This window comes from Ctenocephalides felis, unplaced genomic scaffold (assembly GCF_003426905.1).
Source record: "Ctenocephalides felis isolate EL2017-DRISC unplaced genomic scaffold, ASM342690v1 CF-g0.4_SCAFFOLD_01492, whole genome shotgun sequence".
Classification (NCBI taxonomy): Eukaryota; Metazoa; Arthropoda; class Insecta; order Siphonaptera; family Pulicidae; genus Ctenocephalides; species Ctenocephalides felis.
In genome coordinates, this window is record NW_020537646.1 from 8,879,473 (window position 1) to 8,890,233 (window position 10,761).

The window sequence follows — 10,761 nt, forward strand, 5'->3', positions numbered from 1 at the left end:
ATATAATGAATTATCCATATGTGAGCAATACAGTGACAAAAGCATAGTTACTAAATATATGGGTATAATTATTGCAGATTTCCGATAATTCAATAAATCTGATAAATGATTTATGTCCAAATGCAATATATCATACCTGCAATATAATTTAGGTTCAAATACATAATTCTTAAGTGTTACAATTTTTAATATATTTTAATTATTAGTACAATATTTTTATTATTTCATACCGATCAAAAGCTGATATCAAACTTATAACACATAGAAGATGAAACATTGCAGTATATGGTGAGAAAAATTGTCCGTAAGCCAAAAAATAGCATTGAGAATCAGAATTCATAGAGAACGTTAGAACGATATGACACAGAGATACTCCAGCTAGAACACCATGACAGGAGAGACCTAACCGTATCAAGAAATTTTGAATCAATAAAGATAGATTCAAAGGCGTCAAATTTGTTGATCCGAATGTGTGAATTGTTCTGTAACAAACAAAATTCAATTATAAATTTTGTTGAGAATTCATTTCTATAAGTAGCATATTGCTTATTAATGCTTTCACCACCTATCACATGGTTCTACTGGTGTACAGGAAATACACTGTACACTAGGAGGGTTTCTACAGTAACTTCTGGACATCAAATAATGGCCAGGTATTCTATCTTTGACAGCCAAGTGTTGTCCTTGGCGAGCCTGCATACATTGAAATTCAGTACCATCATTTGGAGCAGTCCGTATTTGTGATGCCACTGTAGAATTTTTTTTATAGATTTCACTAATAATATTATTTAATGTAAAATTAACTTCACACATTTAAATGTACCTGCTGATACATCTAACAGTGGAGATTGATGTTTCCTTTTTTGCTGGTGCTTTCTAATATGATCTGATTGCGCTCTGAATCTGTAATGTTTATTTATTTTTCTAGGCTCAACATCAGTTTTTTTACATATTTCTTTTTTATGCAGGTTTTCATCATCATCTACCATTTTTATAATTGTTTAACTTCATTGCAAATGTCATAAAAGCAAAAAAAGAAATAAAATTATTATTAAACATGTTGAAAATGCACATTTTGAAGACAACTTACTTAGAGACTGTGAAATAAGATTTGAATGTCCTATGGGTCCTATGAATACAGAATGAAACTTTTGTTATAAATATATTTTATTGAACTAAAATAAGAAACATAAGAATAAGGATGAATTATAAAAACAATATTTTGTATTTGTAAGACTAGAAGTCGTTTTGGACTTAATTAAAGACTCAACATAAATTATACTTATAAGAAATGGGAATTTATATCTGATATTTTGTAAAATTCTTGTCCAAAAAGAGGCATGAATATGAATCTAGGAGTATGGTTATATTGAATTCTAATATTCTAATATTGTCTAGGTGACATCAGCCCTCATCCCTCATCCCGCAACCCCTAAAGAGGGGTTGTTGTATGGTCTTTGAGAAGATCCTTGCTTCTTGACAAAATGTCCTCGTGCAATCTATAGATTTTGAATCTGTCAACAGTGTCAACTGACAGCCGCCGCAGCCGCCACAACCACATATTTACTCTTGGCAAATATGTTTACATATCGGACGCATGCAAATTCATTTACAATAGGAATTCCACGTAGCATTTTTATGTTGTATGTTGACGTTTACGATAACGTTATGACAAAATGAACGCCCCATCATGTTATCAATATGATTTGCAGATAAACATACTTGCTCTACAGTGTAATCTTAAAGTACACAAGTTACTTATAACTTATAGCTATACTCTATATACTTATAGTTTCTTGCATTTCTTAATAAAGATTTCTATTTTTTAGAAATGAGTACTAAATTTTGTATTTTGATAACTGGAGGTGCAGGATATGTTGGCTCTCATACAGTCATTGATCTACTCAAAAATGGTCATGAGGTGGTGGTTGTAGATAATTTATGTAATACATACTGTGCCAAAGGGGAAGCTCTGCCCGAATCTTTAAAACGAGCTCAGGAAATTACAGGAAGATCTGTGGTATTTTATGATGTAGATATAAGGAACAAAGATGATTTAGTCACTGTATTCAAAAATGTAAGATTTGTGTTTATCATGTTATTTTATTAACAATCCTACTATTTAGAGATATTTTTTTTTCATTTACAGCATAAAATTGATTGTGTGGGTCACTTCGCTGCCCTAAAAGCCGTTGGAGAGTCCTGTATTAAACCATTGCTTTATTACCAAAATAATATCACAGGAACCAATGTGTTACTAGAAGTATTACATTTAGTTACATCATTATTTCATTTATCTATCTATCTATCTATATGTATATGCTTGTATTTTTTATATGATAGGTAATGGCCCAAAACGGAGTTTTTCATTTCCTTTACTCTAGTTCTGCAACTGTCTATGGAACACCCCAATGCTTACCAATTCCCGAATCCCATCCTACAGGCTCTGGATGCACAAACCCATATGGAAAATCAAAATATTTTGTTGAAGAAATACTTAAGGATTTATGTACATCAGATGAAGTAAGATAATTTATTTAGATACATTGCATGAGTTATTTACATTCTTGCATTTTTAAAAGTCGTTAATGAAATAATCATGTTCTCTTTCTTGTCATAATTTATAGAAATTTGCAGTGATTTGTTTGAGGTACTTCAATCCTGTAGGAGCACACGAATCTGGTAAAATTGGAGAGGATCCAAATGGAATACCAAATAATTTGATGCCATATATTGCTCAGGTATGTATATATATATATATATATATATATATATATATATATATATATATAAGAAGTTAGTTTTGATGTTGAGAAATATGAGTAAGTTCTTCAAGGGCAATACATCAAATAAAAGGCAAAGATTTAGAAGTTAATCTTTAATTTTTTCCTTTATAATTATTTATATATTATTATATATATATATATATATATATATATATATATATATATATATATATATATTGTTTATTTCGACTTTGAAACATATTGTGATAAGGTTTTCAGCCACAAGTCGAAAAAATAAAAACAGAACGTAAATATAAAATCTTCTTTGAAGATATATATATATATATATATATATATATATATATATATATATATATATGAATGAGCATGGTTAAATTCTATTCTTTTTTATTCACTATTTTAGTTTAGTTTGTTATATAGTAACATATGAGTATTTGAAATACGCACTAGTTTCTTTCAATATATGTTTTTTGGTGTCGGATATAGGCATATTTAAAACATTTCTCTTTCTAACTTTAAGAACATGTGAAATATAGCACAATAAATATCTGATTCCTTTTAGTGATGTGATATTAACTTATTTATGGTTATGGTGTACCTACTAACTCTAAGAATATTTAACATTAAACAGGTGGCAGTAGGTAAAAGGGATTTAGTAACCGTGTATGGCTCCAATTATGACACAAAAGATGGTACAGGTGTAAGGGATTATATTCATATTTCTGATTTATCTTTAGGTCATGTAAAAGCATTGGAGATGCTGATGCATCCAATGTTCAAAGGATGGAAAGCATATAATTTGGGTAAGCTATGACTAGAAATCTTATTGCAGAATTGATGATTTTTTTAAAATACTTTAAGAATATACTTCTTAAAGGTACTGGTCAAGGATATTCGGTCTTAGAAGTTATTAGGGCATTTTCAAAATCGTGTGGCCATGAAGTAAAATACAAAATTGGGGATCGAAGGCTTGGTGATGTAGCATCCTGTTATGCAGATCCAACACTCGCACAAAATGAGTTGCATTGGAGGGCTACGAAAACTTTACAAGACATGTGTGATGATACATGGAGATGGCAAAAAATGAATCCAGAAGGTTACAAGCCAGTAAACTAGCATGTTAATATGCTCGTATATATAAAGTTGACACAACTTTTAAAATTCTTTATTATCAAAATAGTTTCTTACAGTTATTTGGCTATTACAACAATGTAATATATTGGTAAACAGTTTATTGGCCTTATAGTAATAATAATTTGGCATAATTTGAATGATTTTTTTTTAAGAATTTTGTTTTTATAGATTATATAATTTTTATACATATATACATATTTATATATTGACAATGTAAATAGTTCACTGACTAAACCTTTTATACTTATTTATTTATGGACTAAACCACATGTAACTACATACCTAATAAATATTATGAACCGTAATTTGCTTGTGCTGATATGGATATGAATTTTCGAATTCAAATCTGGCGCTTTTTTTATTGATTAAATGAATTGCTTTAAGGTGTCACATCTAAAAGATATTGATGTCTATGACACGGGGAATTCGATTGACGTTTCTAGATGAAAAAACTGCCTGTTGATGTTACAAATGACAACGTGTATTAACATATGCAAACTGAAGATAATTTACAATAATTAAACTGAAATGTCACCAAATTTAAAAATTTCTACTTATGTTATAAATGTATGCAAAATAATTGAGTTTGTTTGTCGAATACATTATATGGACAATAAAATATTCTTCTTATTTCAGAGATTAAGTTCTGTTAGTGCACAATACAGTGGTTGCCTTTATGGCACGATGTATGACGGCACGTTATTGGTGGTTGGCTTCAATCTTGAAACCTTTCAAGGCTCTGATTATAAGTCGAATTATAGTCAAATACAAAATAATTTTCCAACCGAAGTATATCTATGTGGTTTAGTCAAGTTTGGGGATTGCTCGGACACACAAGCTCATCTCAAAGAAATTTTATTGGTAATTGTTCTGTGTTTTTTTTAAACGCTAGTTAACGCCAATCCAATAATTGCCCTTACTCTTATTATTTACTTGCTTACAAATGATATCAAAAAGCAACCTAGGATCGTTTTTCTTATTGTGATCTGCTAATTGCTATTTTTCCTTAAAAACATAATTCTGATAAGAATCCCAATTCACAATAATTATGTATTAACATAAAACAATGTATTAAATTATTTCATTGTTTTTAGGATGTTGATGTTACAGATAACCCTGTTGTGTTAAACTGCACTAGTTTAGGCATGAAGGCTTCATTTTTTGTTCATGGCAAATTAGAAGAAGCAAAATATGAAGTGGTTGAGGAAAGTTATTTATTTAATGAGTTTATATACATTAGATTACAAGCAATTTTGCGTTTAGTATGTGAAAATACAGCAACTAGCGTCGCAGATTCTATGACACAATTAAGGAAAAAGGTGAATATAGGTCTTCCGTTCATTAAATCTTTATATTTGGGAAAATTTAATATTATATTTGTTTATTTATTTAGATGGTTTCTGGAGTAGTTTCTTTCAACTTTCCTAAAACTCAGGTTTTCCTAATGGGTGCAGGTACAGATAGTTGCCTTAAAAATCTTACAAAAGAGTCAAGCGTGGAGGATTTGTTTAAATTATATAGCTCATATGAAGAAGATAAATTGAAAAGCAAGAAGAAGAAAAACTTGTTTGAAATAGTGAGATGTAATTAAGTAAATATTAGATATGTGAATTAGACTTTCTATACTGTGATCAAGAATGTAGTAGTCAAGTGTAATTGAATAATAATTATTATTCAATTAGAATTTAGTAATTTAGTTAACAAAAAAAGCTTGTGCTTACTTCAGTCTTTTTAAGTTAAGCATATAATAATATATAGTTGTAAATGATTTTATATTAAATTTTTTCTTTAAGAATGTAATGAATGCGGGACTTGTCATGAAGGCAACAAAAGAATTCAGTGCTGAAACACTGAACAAAACTGCAGTGAAAATGTCTTTGATTACTGGGGGTAATACTTAATAAAAATATCTTCTTTAATTTTATGTATTTAGAATATTCTTCTTATATATTTTAGCAACTGATTCCTATATACAGCTGCCATTAATTGTGGATGCACTTTCTATGATTCATCGGAACACGAAGATTACGCAGCTGTATGACATGCTTGTTGAAAGCACATGTAGTTCGTTGCGATTAATGGAAAGTAATATCATAAATCAAATTACATGCTCTGATATGGAACTTGCTCAACCAATCCCATATCATTATCTACCAACTAACTGTGGACACTTCTTTACATATTATTATCCCAAGAATATACAAGAAAAGAAATATGGTAATTTTTGCAAATATATTTGAAATTTTTTGAAAAGTTTCAACTTCATTTAATCGATTTGGAATGAAAGTACTAATTAACCACTGTTATAATTTAAACAAAGTGAAGTTATCATTATTTCATTTTCAGCGGAAATAAGAAAAATGTTACATCAACAACTTTCATTACCTATGGATAGACCGCAGTTTAGACGAGCAAATTCATATATATTTATTGATGATTTAAATAAAGGACCTCTATTGAATGTACATGAGGGGATTAGCTCACAAGGTGATTATGTTTCATAATTAATTATAATTTGTATATATTACATAAAATTAATAATTAAGCAATCTGTTTTATCATGTTATTTAAATTCCTATTTGTACTTTAGTGAAAGGTGGGACTATGAGTATAGTTTATGGAAAATATGCTTATCATCATTACATGCAAGATAAATTTAATGATGATGGATGGGGATGTGCTTATAGATCTTTGCAGACATTGATTTCGTGGTTTAGGTAACATAACACAACATAAAATTATTTTAAATTCTACAGACTAACTAATCAAATTTTACAGACTTCAAGGATATACAGATCATCCAATACCTACTCACACAGAAATACAAAAATGTCTTGTTGATCTTGGAGACAAACAACAATCTTTCATTGGTTCTAAGCAATGGATAGGTTCTACTGAGGTATTTAAAAAAATCATACTTATGAAACTTTGGTTGTTTTCTTTTTCTGAATGGTTGTGATAAGGACAATAATTTGTATATATTTGATCAATTCTTCATATTAATTATTTCAGGTTTCATTTTGCTTAGAATCAATGCTGGGCGTCACATCCAGAATAATTTTTGTTAATAATGGTGAAGAAATGAAAACTATGGGGCCAGATCTTTCCATGCATTTTGAAACTAATGGCACTCCGATTATGATAGGTGAGAGCATAAATTTAAGTATCCATATTAATTAATGCCAATAAATAAGATAATATAAATTTAATCACCCGAAGAACAGATTTAAATTCTCTTTACTAACATATGTAATAGATGTAATAGATATAGTAATTGGTTGTAATAGATACTTAATTTGAGCTAGTCTATTATAAACAATGTCTTTTTTTAATCTATTTACAAAGGTGGGGGTGTTTTGGCCCATACAATTTTGGGGGTCGATTACAATGCAGAAACTGGTGATATTAAATTCTTAATACTAGATCCGCATTATGTTGGTCCTGATGATTTAATTACAATTCAATCAAAAGGCTGGTGTTCTTGGAAAGATGCTAGTTTTTGGCGCAAGACAGCTTATTACAATATGTGTCTCCCTCAAAGACCAAGGTGCATATGACTTAATGAGTTAATAATATAATTGTTTCAATTGACATAAAATTATTTTTGAAGGTTATAATTAATTATTTATTTAAATTAGTTTTAATTAAATAATTTTTTAAACACTTATTTTATATAAGTATTCTTGTTGCGTGCGTTTAGAACAAAGAAAGTGATTATTACTTTTCATAAATGTTAATAATAAAGAATATTGATTGAACTATTTTTATTAGTTGACAATATAAGTACATGATTCTTTTAAATTATATTCTTTTTTATCTATATTTTTGTTCTTTATGATGTATGACTGAACTGAATCCTCATATTATGATATGTTTTGAAGATATCTCTTATCTCTAAACCACAATTTGTACGAGTACAAGGTACCATTTTCAATAGACGGAGTATCATTATATGCCGTCATTAGATGATTGCTTCTAATGTGAATCACGATTTATCCAAAATTAATAACTAAAAGATAAAGTAGCCAATTAATTACAGGAATGAATTGCTCAAATTCATTGTGATCAAATCAAATGGGTTAGTTAAAGCTATTGATGGATTTGTTTACATAACACCGCAAGAAGTGTCAGGTTTTTTGTCAGCCGCTTCACTATAATTTGTGTTATCTTCTGATAGTTCTTCTTCCTCTTCCCCCAGAACCATTTGTGGTGTGCTTGATGTTTGTGAAATCGCTTCCAATAGGGACGGGGATTTATTTTTACGATTAGGCCGGGGACTGTATCGGGTGATTTTGTGAATGATGTCATAAGATGCTGTCTCTGTTAAAGGTTTGCTTTTATTTTTATCACCACTGCTTAATCGTATGTTACGACTTGTACATACTATTGGAGTACAAGGCCGGTTTGTTTTGGTGGTCTGTACTTCGATGGAGTTAACTTCCACACAGGCATTTCGTTGTTTACTTGAGTTGGCTGTTTGCATATCGACTTCCATGTTTTTTTTATTTGCGTTCGTGCGTTGATCAGCAGTGAGTATGTCATCATTCATTGAAATATTATTACTTTTGTGAGTGCCATTGCTGTGCAAAATATTAGCGACTTGAATAGTATTTCTCTCCTGCGCTTCATTTCTTACATTATAGAGCTGCTTCAAGTTTTCTATCATTGCCGCAAATATCTGTTCTTTGCGTTCTAAATCACTGTCTTTCATCTTTCTGCCTCTACATAATTCTAGAACAATTTCTGTGAGCGTTGAATTTATTATCTTTCGATGAATTTTTTCAGCAGATTTTATGATCATTGCTCTCTCCGTATTTAGTTTTTTATTGATGGACATTTGTTCTAATTTATCAATGATTTCATTTTTAATTAACTTTGACATAGTTACAGAAATCTTTTGAACATCTTCTTTAGATTTAATTTCTCTATTCAAAGTTAGAGCTATTAAAGATTTTAAATCACCTTTTTGCTGTTCGGATAGCTGTAAATATTTTTTCTTATTTTTCACTGTGGTCAATTGTAAGTATTCTGAAATATGGTTATTTTTGCAAGAGCATATATGCGGATTTTGATAAATCGGTTTGACTGGAATTGAATCGATGATTGGCTTTTTGACAATGAATTTTGGATAATATATCGGATATTCGTCATTTAAGTGGTCATCATTGTCATAATTCCATGGATCGCATATGTTTAAATCGACTGCTACGAATCCCCACATAAATAGCCAATGCTTTTCTAAAATATCAGCAGTTATATGATATATCGAAGTATTAGAACAAATTGGTTCGACAGATTTTCCGAAAAACCCGACACGATTATTAGTATATTCACTTATCCTTGGATTGACGTTTCTTAAAATTCCGGATACGTTTCTTATGAATTCGCAATCAAATTTAATGCTGTTCGAAATTTCATCCGTATCGTTTGGTTTTGCATAATATTTGTAATGGACCATGCCGCTAAAATGCTTCTGTAGATTAAGCATAGTGTATATATATTCCGATTCGATCATATGTTTTATTTCAAATTGATCAATAAAGGTGTGTAGCGATTTCAGAGATCCTGTTTTCGACATGAAATTATAATTTTTGGAATTGCAACGATACTTGATCATGCCTTCGGAACTTTTATCACGCTCCGGCTCTTTATTGAATCGCTTCGCGCGCAAAAGATATTTAAATGGAGACCACAATTTCACGGTCATGTTAGGAGGATATCCATCGAAAAATATTCCAGATGCATAGTAACCTTTTGCGGCACGCCATACACTTCGGACGTGGTCTATGAGCCTTCGCACTCTTTCATAGCCCATTAGTTTTATATTCGAATAGTCGTTGAGCTCATGACGACAAGAATAATAAATGAAATGACAAAAAATATTACAGTTGTGTATAGCCCTCACACCCATTTGAAGAAAATGACGTGTAGTGTCATGAGAATTTGCTGTGTGTTTTATAATTTTCTTTTCAATCGCTGATTTTGGTAGATGTTTCTTAAAGTTCTCTAAATAAGTTCGGCTGGGAACCATTAACCGTAGATTTGCATTGCAAAACAGCATATTAGACATTTCCCTGTACACTTCAATCTCTTTGCCTTCAAAAAATACTTTAGTTGTCATTACGCACGATTCATCATCTACTTGTGAGAAATGGTTGAGATCTGTGAACGTACATTCTTCGATAGGAAAATAATGGATTCCTTTGCCGCTATAAAGTTCTTCTACTGAAGACATCAATGAAAAAAATTTACACTGCCTACATATTACCCCTGATTTTAGTTCCTGTGCAATATTCTTCATATGCTTAGCCAATTCTTCATTGCGCACAAGTAATTTCAAATTGATTGTTTTGCATTTATAGGTATATTGAATAATAAAGTAGTCGAATGTTTTTCCCATTCTGCTTTCTACCGAATTTAAATCTTTGTTGATAGCAACATTCGATTTTAAATCCGCCCCCGTGTGGGGGCTGTTAAGGTTTTTTAAATTGGTCCGCTTTGACTTTCGTTTCTTTCCTTTTTTCTTTTGTTTTGGTGTCGCCTTGCCTAATTTTATAAAATTAATAACATCGACCTTTAAAGGGGCGTTTGTATCGGTGGACAATTGACTGGAGTCCATTGATGCTGTTGCCTGAGGCTGATTGTCGATATTACTTTGGCTCGATGCGCTATATTGTTCTACGGCTTGCCTCTCGAGCTCTTGGTAGTACTTACTGTCTAAACTTTCATCTGATTCTTTATATTGTTCGATGGCCTGCCTTTCGAGTTCTTCATAGCATTTTTCCATACTTCCAGTACTTGCGGTCTTCTTCGAAATGTCTGGTGTAGAATGATCGGAGTATTCCTCTTTACCCGAAATATTACGCAAGCACAGTGTTAC

General features: G+C 30.7%; 2 protein-coding genes across 2 annotated transcripts; both read left to right on the forward strand.

The window, feature by feature from the left end:
- The first annotated feature begins 1,609 nt into the window (after positions 1–1,609).
- On the forward strand, positions 1,610–3,863 carry LOC113370768 (UDP-glucose 4-epimerase). The gene is made up of 7 exons (XM_026611458.1): positions 1,610–1,745; positions 1,830–2,077; positions 2,150–2,263; positions 2,344–2,523; positions 2,628–2,741; positions 3,379–3,550; positions 3,625–3,863. Exons 2-7 carry the CDS (start codon positions 1,832–1,834, stop codon positions 3,861–3,863), a joined length of 1,065 nt encoding a protein of 354 aa, XP_026467243.1. The 5' UTR covers positions 1,610–1,745; positions 1,830–1,831.
- Positions 3,864–4,313: 450 nt separating this feature from the next.
- Positions 4,314–7,438, forward strand: LOC113370281 (probable Ufm1-specific protease 2). Its single transcript, XM_026610953.1, has 11 exons — positions 4,314–4,448; positions 4,518–4,742; positions 4,976–5,200; positions 5,275–5,457; positions 5,675–5,771; positions 5,838–6,098; positions 6,228–6,368; positions 6,472–6,598; positions 6,660–6,780; positions 6,894–7,026; positions 7,227–7,438. Exons 1-11 carry the CDS (start codon positions 4,410–4,412, stop codon positions 7,436–7,438), a joined length of 1,764 nt encoding a protein of 587 aa, XP_026466738.1. The 5' UTR covers positions 4,314–4,409.
- The last annotated feature ends 3,323 nt before the right edge of the window (positions 7,439–10,761 follow it).

What these genes read in the sequence shown, in the direction of transcription:
- LOC113370768 (XM_026611458.1), top strand. Translation starts at nt 1,832, where the DNA reads ATGAGTACTAAATTTTGTATTTTGATAACTGGAGGTGCAGGATATGTT. An exon ending in TGATGCCATATATTGCTCAG is followed by an intron (nt 2,742 to 3,378) that starts GTATGTATATAT and finishes AACATTAAACAG; the next exon opens with GTGGCAGTAGGTAAAAGGGA. An exon ending in ATGGAAAGCATATAATTTGG is followed by an intron (nt 3,551 to 3,624) that starts GTAAGCTATGAC and finishes TACTTCTTAAAG; the next exon opens with GTACTGGTCAAGGATATTCG.
- LOC113370281 (XM_026610953.1), top strand. Translation starts at nt 4,410, where the DNA reads ATGTCACCAAATTTAAAAATTTCTACTTATGTTATAAAT. An exon ending in AATGTCTTTGATTACTGGGG is followed by an intron (nt 5,772 to 5,837) that starts GTAATACTTAAT and finishes TATATATTTTAG; the next exon opens with CAACTGATTCCTATATACAG. An exon ending in TGAGGGGATTAGCTCACAAG is followed by an intron (nt 6,369 to 6,471) that starts GTGATTATGTTT and finishes TTTGTACTTTAG; the next exon opens with TGAAAGGTGGGACTATGAGT.